This window comes from Neltuma alba, unplaced genomic scaffold (assembly GCF_004799145.2).
Source record: "Neltuma alba isolate B1F8T4 unplaced genomic scaffold, ASM479914v2 tig00011984_pilon, whole genome shotgun sequence".
Taxonomy (NCBI): Eukaryota; Viridiplantae; Streptophyta; class Magnoliopsida; order Fabales; family Fabaceae; genus Neltuma; species Neltuma alba.
The window spans coordinates 77,215-96,427 of NW_021636557.1; the positions used below are offsets into that span (position 1 = coordinate 77,215).

The 19,213-nt window shown below is 36.4% G+C and overlaps 1 protein-coding gene and 2 pseudogenes across 1 annotated transcript; all 3 read right to left on the reverse strand.

Annotated features, from left to right (window-relative positions):
* Nucleotides 1-579: 579 nt before the first annotated feature.
* On the reverse strand, nucleotides 580-8,866 carry LOC114720433 (nucleolar protein 14-like). The gene is made up of 14 exons (XM_028906077.1): nucleotides 8,735-8,866; nucleotides 8,366-8,500; nucleotides 7,717-7,867; nucleotides 7,237-7,301; nucleotides 7,023-7,082; nucleotides 6,725-6,937; nucleotides 6,512-6,640; nucleotides 5,497-6,201; nucleotides 3,859-4,051; nucleotides 3,570-3,763; nucleotides 2,952-3,056; nucleotides 2,093-2,232; nucleotides 1,228-1,506; nucleotides 580-1,117 (listed from the first exon to the last, which is right to left on the reverse strand). The coding sequence occupies exons 1-14, from the start codon at nucleotides 8,864-8,866 to the stop codon at nucleotides 853-855; spliced, it is 2,766 nt and encodes a 921-aa protein (XP_028761910.1). The 3' UTR covers nucleotides 580-852.
* Nucleotides 8,867-11,887: 3,021 nt separating this feature from the next.
* LOC114720434 (universal stress protein PHOS32-like) lies at nucleotides 11,888-13,261 on the reverse strand (annotated as a pseudogene).
* Nucleotides 13,262-15,895: 2,634 nt separating this feature from the next.
* Nucleotides 15,896-17,718, reverse strand: LOC114720430 (pentatricopeptide repeat-containing protein At1g08070, chloroplastic-like; annotated as a pseudogene).
* Nucleotides 17,719-19,213: the final 1,495 nt, after the last annotated feature.

Here is a 19,213-nt window from a genome sequence, read left to right on the forward strand (position 1 = left end):
TATCTCTCACGATATGTTAAAACTGTGCACTTGTCGATTGGAAAGAAAATTCAGAGGTGAGAATTAAATCTAAAATTTTGAGTAAATAGCTTTAGCTTAATGTATAATTTTTCAATTTCTGGATTTTGTAGTAATCATTCATTGATCGTAGACAATCATATTTTTTAAAACATATCTCGTGTCATTTGTTGACTTTACTATTACCATGAAAACTTTTTATAACTGTAGAATCTTAAATGTTGTGATTCGCTTTAGGTGTTTCCCTTTTCACTTCTCGGTGCATATAAGACCAAAACTCCAAAAGTGAAAAAACTGATTTATATTTACAAGAAAAACGAATTGATGAGGTGAGGCATACCCAAAAATATTGAAATTATGTCTTCAATGTTTACTAAAAAAGTTTAATGACTTTCTTCATACTGTTTCTTCAACTTACCTTCCGTTAGATTTGGATATTTATGCATATAAATAATTAAGACATGGAATTTGCAAATGACATGCGTCCGACATTCTTCGGTGTAAACGCATTTCAGTTAATATGTATCTTGGGGACATGGTTCTCTGGTTTTCTGCTATGGGTAGAACTAAGAACTGCGAATGGCCATTTCTTCCATTTCAGTTTAAAAGGAAAAATGTTTACATAAAGAACATACACTTGCGCGTCAACTACAAATATATAACTTGCATGCATACAAAATTATATGTTGACCCTCTCCTCTACCGGAATCTCGTAAAAGGATGGATTTCTTTAAGCGTAAAAATCAAATATATAAAGTTATCAAAATTGGTTGCAAATTAATATAATATGATTTTACTAATTACCAACTAATATATCAAAATCATAAGCCAGGTTCACCTCCTCCTCTTCCTTCCTTTTCCCAGTTGTCCAGATTTAAAAGCATGCTCTTGTTCTTGAAGGAAAGCCTTTGCTCTTCCATACTTCTCTGCTCTTTCTTCATTTAGTAAAGCCTTCTCTTTGTCCCTCACGTCGTACAAGAAAGTACTGTCCTTTCTTAATTCACTAGCAGCCCTCTTAGACTCACGTTTCCATTCTTTATACAATTTCCTCCTTTGGGCTCGTTCACGATCTGGATCATAGTCTCTACCCATAACAAAGCTGCATGGCATATTTGACATTTAATAATTAATAAACGCTTGATTTGTGCCCCTTTTATAATAAGCTTGTTTAATATCAAAACCTGAGCAATGAACAGATATAGAACTTACTTCTCCTCAAACTTTGGATTCAACAGCTTGATTGGTTCTGGTTTTTTCTTCCGCATTTGAAGTGGTCGCCTTGTAGCATGATGTTCATCCACTTTCGACTTAATCAGCTCATCAACATCTTTAATTGTATCACGTAGTGCATTTGGGATGTTTTTCTCCTTTTCTACTTGACTTAATGACGTCAAAACTGGTAAAAAGATTTCAGGAAATGAACTTAAGCTGTCATAGATATTGACAAAGCCTCGTAGAGTTTCAAGAACTGCAACCAATGCACTCGCCCTGTAATTAAAACAGTTAAGGTTAACAAAGCTATAACCGTTACCGACAAAAGAAAATATTAATATTCAACTTAAAGCAGATAAAAGAGATTAATATTTGCATGATCTAGCATACATGCATTATTTGCGATTATATCTGCAAGGTCAAATCGAAACGATCAAATGTTGACAATGCAACTCGTGCCCAAAGACATTGGATTCTTAAAAGAAAGCATAATTATATATGAAAGTGAAGATTTAGAAAACCTAGAAAATGTCTAATGATGCACAAAATTGTGTAGTAAAGAAAACATGGCGCTTTAAGCACATTTAACCCCTAGACTATAACCTAATTACAATATTAGTATCTAAACTTCAAATTTAAAACTTTGCTCTCCCTAAACTTGCTGAAAAGTGAGACCGTTGTGCACAGACTGAATTTAATGTTTAATAGCACATGTTGAGTAAAAGACAAACATCCCTTCAAATGAATCTAAGTACTCTCGACAGTCAAATGTTTAAGTTCGACAGATGGTTCAGGGGACAAAATGTTGTTTTCAAGTTCAAATACCAATATCGTATGCCATCATCATAATTGGATAGTTTACCTGAAATCATCTGAAGAGAAGAAAGAAGAGTCCTCTGGAGTGTCAATCATCTTTATGAAATTCAGAGGACTAATCTCATTTATCGCCTCTTGCATGCACAAGAGATGCTTGGGAGCTTTCAATTCCACAAGTTGATAAAACTGGAATAAGACAAAATAGTCATTAAATATGCACCCACGAAATTCGATTACCTTCTCGAAACTTACAACACATCTCAAAACCAAATAAACACCTAACTTAGGATGCAGCTAGGTTATAGATGTGGTCAAGATTTTACGTGTCTGTTTCTCAATGGAGCCGGTATGGGACACACTTTATTGGAAAAGTTAATGATTTCCCTCAATTCTTTTAGTGCTATTTTGAATACAAGAATACAATTCATGTGATTCCTTGAATTATAGTTTAATCATTTCTGTGTTTGGACTTGTAATCTTAAGACACATTGCTTGAATCGCATCTCAAAGAATTAAACGACCCTTTTTCCTCACCTCCCTAATTAAAAACGACCCTTCCTAAATGCAGAAATTGGATTGCTAATTTGCAGAAATAAAAAAAAAAAAAAATAGTAAAGTTAGTTATTTGTAAAAAATTTGTAATGGTTTCTCTAAGATACTCATTTAACCGTTTGCATGGAAAACTAGTCTCATTAATGGAAACCTTCTTTTGATATGCATAATTAACAAGGATAGGTTGGGAAAACTTGTCAATTTGAAATGCAATGTGGATTGAGTCTTACATTTTGGACCAAAACAAACCCCCAACTAGCCTTTGTATTGGACCCGAGGGAGCATATCATTCACACATATTTTCAGCATTAAATTATGCTTCAAATTGTAGTCAATGAAGTATGAAGTCATACCTGTGAATCTTCATCCGAAAAAGATTTTTTTTCAGTAGCCATCACCAGCATAGTTCTAAGAAAAATTATGGCTTCAGGACAGAACTTCCGCGACTGTTTAAATATCTGTAATTCAAATTAAGTACATGAGCAAGTCGCAACCGCAATAATTGCAAAAAAGGTCAAGAAACATCACTTCAGCAACTCAATCATTATGGAAGTATACTGTTAGAAAATAAAAAGAAAAACAAAATGAATAGCAACAGAATTATTTGCATAACTTCTAAAAGTTTAGGGAAATTTAATGTGAAGTGTTAAATATTTGAGGTTATTTGCACGTAATATAAAATATAGGGGGTCACGTATAATTTAGCCAAAAAAAAGTTTAAAGGGTTAGTCTGACAGGAAAAGTTGACAACATTCAGATTATAGCACCTTTTAAGAAAACCAACTCCAGTTCTTATTTAAACTGCCCAGCTAAAATAACTATAATACAATAATCATCAGCATTCAAATTATAAAACACTAAGATCATGATAAAATCAAAAAATTTTACACCAGAATATTTTGCTGATGTCAAATACAAAGAGCACAATATAAAGGCGACAAATGAAACATCTTGCTTGAAGATATACTTACAGAGAGAAGCATGGAGCATAAGAAAGCACCAATGGCAACATCCCGACCAGACAATATTGGGCAGCGCATCAGATATTCACACATCAATAGTATTGCCAGTGTCATAACTGGATGCCGAAAGTCAGTGCATGGAAATATCAAGGACCACAAGCGCAAAAGAAACAACATCTTGGAAGAAGGCCAACTGCTACTTTCTGAAGAACAAGAAGTGTCACAACAAGCATCTAAGGAGTTCACGTTCTTGTTAATTGGCAACACAAAATATGCAACCATTACATCTAATTCTAACCTGGGTTCTTTAAGCTCTGAACCAATTGTTTTCTCGCCCTTTCTATTCTTTGGCGAGCACATATTGTAGCAAAAAATGGAATCTCCATGCTCATTTCTATCAATGGCTTCCCCATCAAATTTAGTAACTCAAAATTCAATGGCTTTTTATTTGCCATAACAGCAAAATACTGCAGCAAATTGCCATAAAATACCTGGAAAGAGAAGCCATGTCATAAATATTGACTATGTAATGAATTTTCTAATAATTGTGAATCAGAACTACATAATAAATTATTCAGAACAGCATGTTATTGCCCAAGTGTGCAAAGTTAGTCACAGTGCAACCTCAGATGGTAGAAGTAGAACAGCCTCAAGAAAATGTATCACAACCATGAGCTATCCCTTTGCATATCCATAAAGGACAATCCCTGTCCTATAATAAATTACTGAATCTTGGTAGGCAAAAATAAATTAACTCCCAAAGATGTGGCGAGATCTGTTACTCTGTTCTAACAATAGACTTAGCCAAAAAGCTTTAATTTGCTCATCTTCCACAAAATGTGGTGCACTGGTTTTGCCTTGGATCACTGAAGAAGTCATAGGCTACCCATAAACCTGTCAATTTTATCTCAACTAGAGATGAATCCATGGTCGTCTTTGTTGAAAGTCACGAATGAAGGCCCATGATACTAGACATTTTAATATTTAATATCTAGAGTTTAATGCTTAATATTTAATATGTCTTATCTTCTAGAGTGATTATATAGATTTAACCTAGAACTATTCGAGCTAGAGGGGCAGGCTTCTAGCCTCAAAAGCTCTATTTATACCTCCGATTCTGAATAAAATCATACAAATCCAGAAACTAGATTCAAAGCTCAGCTGTTTTCATCAGTCTTGTTAAAGTAACCAGGTCTCCGCTAGGGGAACACAATAACATGCTTCAAGACCATAAACGTATAGATATTTAATATAAAAATGATGTAAGCATATGTTCAAGAGCATAACAAGTCTCCGCTGGCCTAGTCTATTAATAAATTAGTTTGAACCACCCTATAGTGGCTTCCTTCAAGAAAGCATACACTGAATCAGTTAGCAGAAACTTTTTAGCCACTACACCACAGACTCTAGATGAAGTCCATTGATACCTTCACATGCAAGTGTCAGCACTAGCACAAGCATGAAACACAATACGATGGATAGTGGAGAGGAGAGGAGAGGGAGAAGAGATCAGAGAGAGGAGGAAGATGCTAAAGCTAAAACTGAATTAGTGCACTGAGATTGCTCAACAAAAACATAACTAGATTTACAATTAACCCCCTATATAGAGAGCTAGGCCCCTGAATCTATAATGGCTATATTCTATTAACGACTAATAACTCATTTTTTGTTAATTACAATTTACACATCGGTTTAAAATCCATAGGCTGTCATATCAAATTTATAAAGTAATGTTACTCAAGCGATGAAGCATAACCGTTAAAAGAACTAAGACTAACTTTGCAAGTCATTGTGCAAACAACATTAGTGTTCGAAAAAGAACTACAAAGCTGAAATTTTCCAAGAGCTTCCCCTCTAACTGCTAGTAATGAGAGAAAACTAGTAATTTGATACAAGCATACATATAATTATAATGGAAAAGGATATATTTACGTACTTGCATCTTTTTGCGGTTTTCTGCAGCAAGTTTGATTGCATTGCTTGCTCGGATTCGGTTAATAACCATGACAATGTCAGAATTTGAGCAGTTATCAAGCAATGAACATAGTTCTTCAAAGGTCTTAGGAGCTTCAATTATATAAGGAATGTCCGACTTTGCTGATGATTTTTTAGCCCCTAAATCCATCTTGGAATCTGAATAATCCCTATCCTTTTTAACACTCTGTACATTATCTTTTGTCCTTGCCTTTATAAGAAGGGTAGTATCCATTTTCTTCTCAGCCTTGACTCTATCATGCTGCTCTGCTTCTTTCTCTTTCTCTTCATCATCGTCACTATCTTCTTCTCTTTCATCCTCTAAATTTGGCTCAATATCCTCATCATCACTTTGTTCCCAATCCTTCAAAGAAAGATTATTTTCATCTTCATCAGGATCCTCATCAGAACCTTCATCCGCATCTTCAGAGCTTTCAGAATCATCAGAAGCATCACCATCCTCACTAGCAGAATCTGCTGCATTTTCTCTTTCAAGGATCTCATCAATCCAGCCCTTTTTTCTCACAGTTTCTTCATTAACAGAAAAGGAATCACCAAGGTCATCCCCAGAGAGCAACTTTGGTTTGTCTTCTTGTGGATTTTCTGAATTTCGATCATCTTCATCGCTTGAATCCTCAGCAGCAGTCATCCTCTTCTGTCTCTCTTCCTGAAATTATGGTGTTGATACAGGTTAAAGAGATTAAATAGTTGAATCCAGAGAACAAACACGTCCATGGCAGCCCATAAGATATTGCCATAGACTGATGTCACCCTGGAATCATATCAATGCTAAGAATAAACTGCACAATGTTAAAAGTCATCCATTTTTAAAAGGCAAAGACAATTCCTGATACAGTCAATTCAAGTTGAAGAGTCCCTTCAAGAAATAATTTATATAAAAGCCAGCATTGCCAAGCACAGGAATTGATTTATATATTAAAGCCCCACATTGCCAAGCCTAAGGAATTTATAAACACCTCTAATCGCTCCAAGCGTTCTCTTTCCTCTTGAGCAATCTCTTCTGGAGTCTTTGTCCTGTCTGAGGGGCGAGCTCTAATTTCCAAAGCCAATTCTTTGACAAGTTTGTCATAAGCATCAGGTTTTTCCTGCCATGAAGAATAAATAGGATATTAGTATGTTACAACAAGAGGAAGCTCTCAGGGCGTACAAGAATCCTCATGAATAGGTACCTCCATAGGAGTATCTATCTTCTGAGTGCCAGATAAGCTATCTTTGTTGCTAGGTTCAATCGTAATACTCTTATTCACTAGAGCCCCCAAGGAATTCATCTTCCTGGGTTCAGTCAGAGATAATAATGCTTTAGACTGAATTAAAGCAGTAAATTTCTGATCCAAATCTTCCAGCAACTGTTCATTTTCTTCCTTTTCTTTTGCTTTCTGGGCCTGGAACATATTAGAAGAAAAAAAATATGTGAGCCTATATAGATTATAAATAAAGCAAGAGCCATCACTAAAGAAAATTGCATACCTTGAAAAATTTGCTTTTTGAGATAATTTCGTCCATAACCTCCTTCTTGCTTTTATGTTTCTGGAGGTTATAAAAGTATTCATTAGAAACGATGCAGTTGTAAAGGAGGTTATACCTTGAAAATGGCATATTGAATACACATCACCTCTCATATGCATAATGCCTTCATAAGAGAGAAAAATGCAATAAGCTCAAGAAGAAAAGAGGGTCTTACATTTGGCTCACCCTCTTCTCCAGAAATCCTCGTATTATTATTAATATCAACTACAGATGAATTGTCTGCAAAATCAAAATGAAACTCATGCCATCAACATGAAAGCTTAAGACATAAGATTGTAATATACCCCCAAGAATAAAATGTAATATCCAATGGACGTATAGCATCTACCCTGAAAAGAAACAATACTCGTAGTAAAACAATATTAATGCATAATTTAGAGTTAGTTGAATAAATATTTACATGATTATGAAAATGAGATTTTAAAAAAATGAACCCAAATTGTTATGAAATTGTTTTGCGGTCCCACTTTAAATTAAACACTACAATGAGAAGAAAGCAAACCTCATTAGGGGTCACGCCAAAGGTTTTTAGATTTGTCCCCTTTTGTAAAGCGTGTTAAGGGGGCACCAAATATACAGGCGAAAACCACTTTCAATTATTAACACCCATCCAAGATAAACAAATGTTACATACTCTCAGTTTCACCGGTTTCAACAGCATCATCATCATCAGAGACCATTTCATCCTCAAAATCATCTCTTTCCGGTATTTCAAGACCCTCGTCATCATCTTCTTCTCCGTCTGACAAGTTATACTTGCTTTTCTTGTTCAATTTTGAGCGCAACTACATAGTCCAAGATAAAATTGTTAGAGAAGGACTACAACTCAATGAGGATCAGGATTTGAGCAAGCACAAGAGATTCCAGAAGCCTCAGCCAAAGAATATTTTTAGATCAGAAAATAATACTATAAAGTACACTGGGAGCATAAGCAATATGCACAGAGCTACTTGTTAGACAACAAAGATAATTCACTGAGGCAAAACATTTTGGGCAGGGATAAGAAAATTTTGGCCCAAAAGTTTGAAGACGAACGATGAGCTCCTTTTACAATTATAAATTATAAATAAAAGAAACAACAGAAAAAACATTAGTTTCCATAGGGCTTCGATGTTAGCAAGATCATGTTGGCAACATAAAACATGAAAATTGGATTATACAACATTTATCTGAAATTATCCATGTCCCCAAATCGTTAAGAAAGAGAAAGATACTTCCCAAAATACAATGCCTAAATGATCAAACTCATGGGTTTTGTAACCAACCCAAGGAAAAAGAAACACCTGGAATTCACGCTGTGATCTCAAAACAGCTTTGCCAAACTCATCAAGATCTTCATTTTTCTCTCCAATTCGCTTATCCACAAACACAGACGACTTCCCTCTCTGCTCATACTCCTTCAGCAGCGTTTTATTCCTCTGCCAAGCCAGAAATAAGATAAGTTCACAACCGCAATATAAAACAGGTAAAAAAAAAAAAAACCATAAGACATGATTTCTCATGCTTATAGATACAGAGTAGCAAACAAAACGTTTATTCAATTCACAAAAAAAATGCATTCCGATCAAGGAATCCACAAGCACTCCTCATGAGAATATCTAACAAAACGTTACAATAACAATAAAACAGGAAAGTAGTGAGCAAGCACTAACTTTCTCAATGCCACGAGAACGAGCCATGCCAACCCGACGTTCTTCGCCTTTACGTTTCTTTCCCACTATGTCAAATTTTCTTCGAGACCAAATGGTCTCAAAAGGGTTTTCTTTGGGGGCCTTAACCTTCATGGCTACACATCTGGAGCAACCTTGTTCTTCTTCTTGCTCTTTTTTGGGGTACCACGTTCCCGATTCGATGATTTCCCCATTGATGAGGGTGTTGGAGAGCACAAGGCTTAGGATTTTTGCGTCTGTTATAATAATGAACTCTCTGTCGCGTAAAACTTTCTCTTTGCTGTGTATGGTGTTTGGCACACCCTATCAAAGGTAGAGAGATGAGTATAATAACAGTTCACCATGAGAAAGAAATATATACTCCAAGACACAAGGAATGTGAGTTGCTAGAAATCATCATAATATAAATAATAGCTCCACTTTCATCCGCAGGCCATATGCAGGATCAAAAGAGTACGCACAAAGCACTATGAGATAAAACTAAAAAAATTTGATTATAAATGAAAGGTAATAAACCTATGTCTAGGCTGTCTTTTAAGCAGGCATGGCCCTACACTTACAACACCTAAATAGAGTAAACCTTTGTCTAGGATATCAATAATTTCATCTTCTTTTTCAAAGTAGTATGTAGCCCCCTCTTCTGTGTCGGACAGCACCTTACCTCTTCAAGCTTCAATGGTAAGGCGCACTAGATGACGACAACAAAAGCAACAGATGTTGAAGATTTGTTCGACGGCAGGACGACAGGACCGGGTGCCGGCAACGCACACTAAACGCAGCAAACGAACAACAATTACCACACACACCCCAGACTCGACGACGACAGAGGCAGAGAGCAAAACGAGAAGTGGGAAACATGAGCATATGAGGGCACAGGCAAAACGCGGCCAAGTTTTTGGTTTTTAGAGGGAAACCATTGCAGTTGTTCTGGTCTTCTACTTTTGGTTTTGGGCTTCTTACTTTTTAAGTTTTGTTCCGGTCATTCCACCTAAATGGTTGGCAAAAAACTTCATTTCGGGTCCTGGCTTCACAGTGGGTTCCCTTCCAAAATGGGCTTAAAAACTATCCAAACTGGCCCGGACAATTTGGTCCAGCTCGATTTTCAGAACATTGGGCTTTTTGTGGTGGTAGAACAATTTGTCTATCATATCCTGAAAAAAAAAAAAAAACCTTTATGCGATCAGGTCTTTACAGTGTCATTGACTCGTTGTATTAAAACTCACCATAAGCCACCAGGAGTTCTTATGAAAAGTATTAGTCTCTCGTAATCTGATGAACTAAGTTTGAAAGGTATGACAAAGATTTTATAAACAACTTTCATGAGGGAAAAAAACTTTAATATCAACTTATTAAAATTGGCTTTTTAGCTTCTCTTATGGTGTCATTTTATTTAGTGAAAATTATTAATAATAGGTCTCAGATAGAAAATTAAATACAGATAAGTTCCTGAATTTCATATAATTCTAATAGGTTTAAAGGATTGAGTGTGTATAAATTTGACTTGTAATGACACAACTCAAATTATAAACATTAAATCTCTTTAGGCTTTTTTTTTGGACTTATTAATATTAAATAACTGTTTCCACGTGAGTCTAGTGAAAAGTCTAGTCCCTCACAGCGTGACGAACTAAGGTTTGTATTTTCACTGGGAGAGATACTCCACATTTAGTTTAGATTTTTTTTCTTATGGCTACTAAAGTACTGATATTACCAGCTCTAGTTTAGTTTTTTTTTTTAATCAGTGATCTACGGGTAATTTTTTCTTTTATTTATACTCTATCTAAAAATAACAGTTTAATTGTAAAGAGATCGTGTAAAAAATAGTAGAGAAAAATATGTATATATGGAAAGATAAAAAAATTTGGGTTTATTTGGTTTAATCTATTTTTATGACCCTCATACAAATGACACAGTGCTATATAATACTATATATGTTTTTCATAAAATCATTGCGTGGTTGAATCTCCTTTTTTCTTTTTTTTGTGGTTGCTCAATCTAATGTGGCTGGATCTTATACTATAATTGATTATCATATTAGATTCTAACTACTGTTGTACTTCCAAATATAATACATTTATGTCCAATTCTTCACAACGCCAACTTTTAAAAAACTTCCAGAAATTTTTAACATGAAATTGGATGGTAAATTTCTTCGGAAGGATCAAACAAAATAGCAATAAAGTAGCTTCCAGTGTTCTTCATCTGCTGGGCCAAATTCAAAACAGAGCCGACAAAGGGGCCCCTTGAAACAGTCCTCCATGAAAATCCTTTGGCATGAAACAAATTCCAATGGTAACTTAAAACACACCGAGTTCTGATCGCTGTCGGCCCGGTACACATGAAGTCTCTCCCCCCCCCCCCCTTCTCTTGGAACTAAAACTAAATAAGAAAACCAAATAATTTGGGTAATACTGAACTTGAACTGAAGTCCAACTAAAATGTGTTTGGATTAGCTTTTTAAAAGTAATTTTAGAAGAAATTTTGTTTCGATTTACGTAAAAATACTTTTTTCAAGTGCTTATAGGGTTTTCCAAATACTTCCTAAGCTACTGACTATATTAGCTACGTTGAACAGGATTACCTAAACTATAGGTTTTATACACAAGTTTATATCTAATGATAAGAATGTCTTACTAGTGGGAGTTTGGGAAACTTAAAAGGTACTTCAGGAAGTTTTTTCATGTAAATAATCGGAATAAAACTCCTCTCATATACTTTACCTCGTATACTGTGAAAATCTTATCTAAACACCGTCTTATATGTATTCATTTACATTTTACACACACATACCACTGACGTGGGGATTGAACCCCACGTTTGGTGAGAATGGAGCCTTCTTCTTTGGCTCAACGATCACGTGCCCTGAAGGGGCTTAGGGGCCCTATGAGCCTTCCCTCTTCATCATCCACAGTGGCCTACATAATGACATCTGATCACTTTCCAATTCCATTCATCATCATTATTCTCAAGACACTTTATCATTTACAAACACTGTAGATTACAGACACACCAGTATGGTTTAGAAAGGCTTTATATAAACCTTAATCTCACAGTGAATGTCTTGCCTTCCTTTGACCAAAAGCATAAAAGAAGACAACACCAATGGTAATACCCAAAAAAAGAATATTAAAAAAAGAAAGAACTCTTTGGACAACAAATCTGCAGGATGGTTATTGAGATGATTGATTACTATTAAGCTAAGAGCCAAAAATCCTTGTGACGCTTAGTGGTGATCATATAGCCTCCAGCTTTCTTGCCTTTTCTTCTCACTGCGATTGCCATGCAATGAGCATTCTGTATGCAGTACTCCACCACACGCCGCCGGCGACGCGGTGGCCAGCCCACATCATCAGAAGACGCCATGTCGTGGACCTCTTCTTCTGCCCTAAAACCAGAAGTGATACGCCTTCTTTTCTTGCTTCTTCCACTATTTTTGGGCCCTTGTCCTTCCTTCCACTACTACAATCTCAATTTGTACCTATCAGAACCATATAATTCTCATAACATTCAATCATCGCATGAATTGATTAATGTGTGCAAGTAAAGGAACATCCATGCTTAAGAAACAGAATTATATTGTACATATCTCTGACACGTGGGCTTCACTCCCTGACTAAAGTAGCATGCTTGTTTCATACAACATCATTAAAAAAGCTTTAATCTTTACCCATATTTCAAAGATGAAAATCACCATGCTTGAATGGGTCTTATTTGCTCTGAATAGAAAAATTTTGAGCCTTGGGAGAGACAAGCAGTATTCTAACAATCTGGGAGCTCCACCTTTTGCAGGTGGTAGTGAAACAATTAGATAAAGTGAAAACAAGTTGAAACTTTTATGCTTTTAGAACGTTGAAAAACAAGGGGGCTGTGTGGAAAAGAGGAGTAAACTCACTTCAGGTCTCTTGACGTGGCACATATTCTTGAAGGAAGAGACAAGTTCATAAGCTCTTGGATTTGGAGTAGTAATCTCCTTGCTGGACTCTTCATCTGAGGCTGCCATTGCCATAAACACATGAACCACACATGGGGTCATTCTCAATCTTTAATCAAATAAATGAGGTCAAAGGGAAGAAGAAGGCAAGATACTACAATCTGTTTTGGGTCACACCTTGTTTAGAAGGCTTAGTCACATGAAGAAGTATTATCATGTCCTGGCTCTGAACTGTGTGAGTGAGTGCCCAGTGCACAGCTCCCTTGGCTGCAAAACTAGAATCAACCACAATCATGATTTTCCTACCAGCAACAACCCCATTTTTCACCTCCATCGCCGGATTTCTTCTCACAATCTTCACTGGAATTCTCGTTTTGAAGGTCAGTTTTGACGGCACTGGAATCAAGCTTGGGTTGTACAGGCGGGGAACGGACACGAGCATGAGGCCGGATTCTGTTGAGGCAGAAGCCTGGCAACTTTGTTCCTCTCTTGCCCATTTCTTCAATCACCTTGTGAGCAACAAGGCACCAATGCTTATAATAATGAGAAGGAACATAGAGAAAGAGGAATCAACTAACAATAAGGACCCCGATGAGGCGGGGGGCAAATTTCTACAATTTTGGCCTCGAACATGGTACAATTTGTGCTCTGCTTTCTCTTTTCTTTTTACTTTTTCTACTAATCATTTGGTCCTTTTGTTTCTTTTTTTTTTATTTGTTTTTCTCCTCCTTGTGGGGTTACCATGTCCCTGATGATCGTGCCTCTCATCAAACAGTAGGCCCATTCCTCCTCTTAGACCAGCTCTTTGCTTCACCTGTCACCATATTTCTCGTCACAGTTCTATGGAATTCTTCATGCCCAGTTCAAAACTAAATATTCTCACCCATAAATTTTTTCCCCCTGAAATGGTAGTCTTATTCGCTTGTTCATCCAAAATTTTATTGTTAAAACTCTTCTAAGAAAATCTAATCCAAATCAATAAAGATATTATCTTACTAGTTTTTTATATTTTCACAAGAGTAAGATAAAGTAGATTTAGCAGAGAATACTAATCAAAGAATATCATCAAAAAAATTCTTTAGGTATCGCCTTTATTAGCACTGTGACCATTTTAGACGCAAATGAATAAGCAATCAATGACATTATTAAAGTGATATTCTTCTCTCAATCTGACACCTCATTAGAGGCTTCTTCAGTGATTGACTGCAAAGTTCCCCCATTTCATATCATTACAGAATGTTTCCTTTTCTCTTCTGCTTTTTTGCTTTCATTTGTTTTTATTCTCTAAAGCAGGGAATGGAGGCATAGGTTAACAATGATAAACCATGTGAATTAAAAAAAAAAAAATTGCTTTGCAGTTTCAATACCATCAACAGAAGAAATTAAGAAGACCTCATTTGCAGCTTTTAACTCTTCTTGCAGTAGCAGTATCCTTCACTCCAGGCTTAGCAATTCTGTAGCAGCTGAAAAACGTTAACATGATGGCTTGCCATTTCTCTTTTGCAATAATCTTTCTGTTTACGCCAAAGGCTCATCATATTGGTTATGTTCATTCAATTGCTAACTCAACTAATACAATGATGTTCCCCATAAACAAAAAGGGCTCAAGAATGATTAAATATGCAAAGCTGAAATAATATCCTAGACTTTTTCTTTCTTTAGATATAACAGAACTTCAAAAGCTACTGTAGCTTCCAAGAGACTGCATCATCCATCTTCAACTTTAGCTTCCCTTGACGAAGTATCTTTGTGGTCTCACATATTTTCTGGGTCTTTCGGCTGGATGACGTGTTCTGAGAATGACATTTTAGTTTTCTTAGGGTCGTTAGAATGGGGAACTTTGGACCTGGGGACCTGTGATCTGCAAAAGACAGTCATATTTCAGATTACTTATAAATACTTGAGAGTTTGATGTTTCTTAGGATATATATCTATATCAGTGTTCAATTACTTCTTGCTTCTTACGTCCTAATATGTATTAATCAGCTAATCCCGCAAGTCATATGTCGTTTACGTGGCATTGCTCTGGGTTTTGGCTGGATCTTTGTGGTCCTCCTAAGACTATGACTGGTCATTTTCTAGAGTTGAGTTTTGGAATCCTAGGCTAAGATGTTTGATGATGAAGAGTCATAAGTAAAATGATGAGTGAATTAAACGAGATTCACCTGTGGCATGGAGTCATCAGGGGATTAAACAGATCCATTTTTAATGCAAAATGTGATAAAGTTTGGTGATAAATGCTGGGCCGGTTCCCTTAAAACACCAAAATAAATAGCCGAGGAAAAGGAAGAACATGAAAGCAACTAGCTAACTTCCTGTTTGACTCTTTTTAAGGTGGAAAGATCCAAATGACTTGAATGAAGGCAAAAGGAGATTCTCCCTTCCTGAACGAGATGACCCACTTTGAATAGAATGATTGTGCTGTTAGGTAATTAAGAAGAAAAAGAAATCTGCTGAGACTTCAACTAGTTTCTAATTATCACTATCGTTAAGATGTCAAATCCACCCTTTTCCCCACAAATTTTCCCTTGATAATCGACCAGCAAGCCAAAGTGAAAAGTAATTATTTATATTATTATGTACAGATTTCTACAGTTGTTTTCTCGAACATCTGAAGTAGGAAAAGGCCAAAATTGGAAAAGAACAAGTGAGATTTTTATTTTAGTAGTTTAGCTGGATTCTGAACTCCCACTTGATAATGCAATCCACAACTGGATCCAAGGTTCTTCCCCCGTCTCTGTTTTATGGGCTTGCTGATATTGTGTTTGACATTTTTTGCCATTCTCATAAAAGACGAGTTGCCTCTCTCATCAATACCTTCGTATAAGTTTTTTCTTATTTTTGGGTAAAACTGTTCATTGTGAAAATAAATTCCGGTTACAGTACACTATGCCTATGAAATAATCTAAAGCCTATAGTACGAGGCTCGCGTTCAGTTATTTTCTCTATGTCATAAAACTAAGTAATGAACCAAAGCATTAATAAATAGTTTCATATTTAATATAAACTCATCGAAATTCTCTGATGAATTTAGCACTAGCAGGTTATCTATAGTAGCCGAGAATAAATCTAAACCATAGTCACCCAGTTCCGAAACAATAGCCAGAGAACTTTAAAATAGAGAGTAAGCCCTATGAGAAAAACTCAAATAAATCATAGAATAATATAAATTTAAGGTTTAAATAAATCCTAACTAGGATAAGCAGTGGATCATGCTGCCGGATTTCCAAAATATTAGTCACTGGAAGTTACAAAGGCGCAGGGAACAATCATTTCAAAATCCTGGTACAGTGCAGAGGTGGTAAGGAAGAATCGATTTAGGCCCGAGAATTAAATTATGGGTGATTCCAGTGCCGAGCTAGACATCTTCTTTAACAATGTATCCGTGCTCACTCATGTGATACCCCTTCCATCATTCAAGTTCCTCGCCCAATTTCTGCTACGTTTGGAACATATCCATATGATCTTAACAGTATAGTCAACCCCCTCAATGTCCTGTATACATCCTCTGTCTCAGGATGTCTCTCATCTAAGGAATAAAATTCAACCACATATCATTGACCTCAATCACACTACATCCTGGCAATTTCCTGAACCCAGTATCTCTTATTGCAACCTTCAATCGAGCAACATCTTGCCATCTTCCAAGATCCTTATATATGTTGGAAAGCACAACAAAGTTTGCAGGGTTGTTTGGCTCGAGTTCAATGAGCCGCTTAAGAGCCAATTCGGCTAACTCAACGTTCTTGTATATTCTACATGACCCCAGTAGGGCAGCCCATATAATTGAGTCTGGTTTCATGGGCATCTTTCTCACAAAATCCATAGCCTGGTTCAAAAGACCAGCTCTTCCTAGTAAATCAACCACACATCCATAATGCTCAATTTGAGGGACAATTGAATAACAATCCGCCATTGATTGGAAGTGTGAAAAACCATCTTTGACTAAGCCCATATGTGCACAGGCAGCCAAAATTCCAACAAAAGTAACTCCATCTGGTTTTTCTCCTGCGTTCTTCATCTGATCAAACAAACTCAATGCATCAGCAGCATGCCCGTGTACGGCCAGGCCATTGATGATGGTGTTCCATGTAATTATATCTTTTCTATCCAGAGTGTTGAACACAACAATTGCATTTTCTATATTTCCACATTTCGCATACATGTCAATCAAAGCATTTCCAACAAACAGGTTTCTTGTAAGACCAATACTATCTGCATATACATGCACCCATTACCCATTACCCATATCAAGGGCTCCTAATCTTGAACATGCAGACAACACTGTGACAAGTGTTGCATCATTAGAAGCACATTAGCTTCAATAAGCATCTGTTTAAAAGACTCCAATACTTCAGATAAACGTCCATTGCGAGCGTAACCCCCAATAAATCCATTCCAAGAAAACACATTTCTTTGAGGCATCTCTTTGAACAACTTCTCACAGGATTCAACATCCCCATTAGTCGCATATCCGCACAGCATTGTGTTCCATGACATAATATCCCGACTGGGCATCTTATCAAAAAGTTGTCTTGCTGCCGCCATATCCCCCACTTCTATATAACCCGAAATCATAGTGTTCCACAAGATGATATCACGCTCAGGTGCTAAGTCAAAAGGCGTCGCGCAGAAACCATGTCATGAGAAGAAATGTACGCATTGATCATAGAGGTCCATGCAACTACATTCCTATCAAGCATCTCACCAAATACTTTATGAGCAGCTCCAAGATACCCCCTAGCTGAATACATATCAATCAATGTGGTTGCCACAAATGGATTTGATTTATAACCTCCTTTCATTACAGAACAATGAACTTCTTCTCCTTCCGTTGTCGCATTTACCTTACCACAAGACCTGAGGACAATGGGAAAGGTGAAGCAATTTGGCAGTGCGCCAGCTCTGTTCATTTGAATGAACAGCACAATGACATCCCAGTAAGACTCATTTTGCGAATACCCTCTAAACATGGCATTCCATAGAGCGGTGTTCCGATCAGGATTTGATCGAACACCTTTCGGGCATAGGCCATATTCTTGAGTGTTGCACAGGCCCGTGATGAACTTTGGGGCAACGTATTCATTATACTCAAATCCATGGGCAGTAATCTGAGCTTGAATCTGGAGAAGTTGTTTATGGGTTCTACATGACTGTAAGAAAGAAATGAATTTTTCTTCGATGATTCTCTGCGGTGGCTTCGGAGCTAGATTTAACAGAATGTTCGCTATTTTCTAGAAGAATGCAACAGGCAGCTTCTCATAGAGGAAAGGATTATGAATCCACACAGATATAAAAGATCAAAATCAGCAATTAAGCCAAGCAGCTTCGTGATGTATGTGTGCTGCAGAGATGAACCCAAAATCGAAGGGCGAAGGGCGGGTCCACGCATGGCAATTCCAGAATTAAATTTTAATTTATATGTAAATAAATAATTATCAACAGTAAATTTTCATTTTATCTTAGGATCGTTTGAAGGAAATGGAGGAGACGAGAGAGGAAGGAAATTTTAGGGAAAATTGCAAATAAAGACCTCCCAATATATAAAATGGCAATCAGGGACCCTGAATTTGAAAAATTGCTGCAAGAGGACCTGGTTCCAATTTGCAATTATGAAATGTTTATTAAAAGACAAAAATACCCACTGGCTTCACATATCCTCCTCTGCTTCGTTCTCACACAATCCATATCCTTCTCTCCTCTCTCTCGCTCGCTTCGTCCTTCTCTTTCAACTAAGTATTTAAGGCAATACATTGAATAGATTCATTTGTGTTTGTGCTGAGTTATGGGTGGGTAGGATTTTTTTTTTTTAGCTCTTTCAACCAAGCAAGTGAAGCACACCGCTTGGGTCCTAACGTCTTTTATCTCTGAAGTTAGAAAGGGGGAACAAAAATCAATCATCAGCCCAACGAGAAGCACAAAAGTTGAAATCCAAGCCTTTCAAGTATAAGCTAACAACTCTTAACATCCTTGTTGCAGGGTTTGAAGAGGATGCATTTTGAGAAACAGGTGAATGAAGCCTAGCCTACCAATAACATGCCCTCATTCAGACGATTATATGTTATCAAATGATAATTATATGTTCCTTTATCCATGAATGCAGTTATCAGATGATTGCTTGGACCTAATATTGTCAAGAATGTTCAAATTAGCTTTGATGTCATCGATGTTAGATGGTTATCTGGACTTGTTATTTCCTATTAGAGACTTATAATTTCCTATTTTAAACCTATAATTTTCTATTTTAGACTTATAATTCTCTATTTTGGACTTGTTATTTTTTTTGTTGTGACTTGTAATTTCCTATATCAGAGTTGTGATTTTTCATTTCAGGCTTATTATTTTTTATTATAGACTTGTTATTTCCCTATTGCAGACATACTTTTTATTTCTTATTGTGGATTTGTAATTCCATATTGCAGACTTGTAATTCCTATTATAAACTTGTTATTTCTTATTGCAAGTTGTAATTTTTTTTATTACAAACTTGTCATTTCCTATTGCAAACTTTTAATAACAAGTGTTGATGT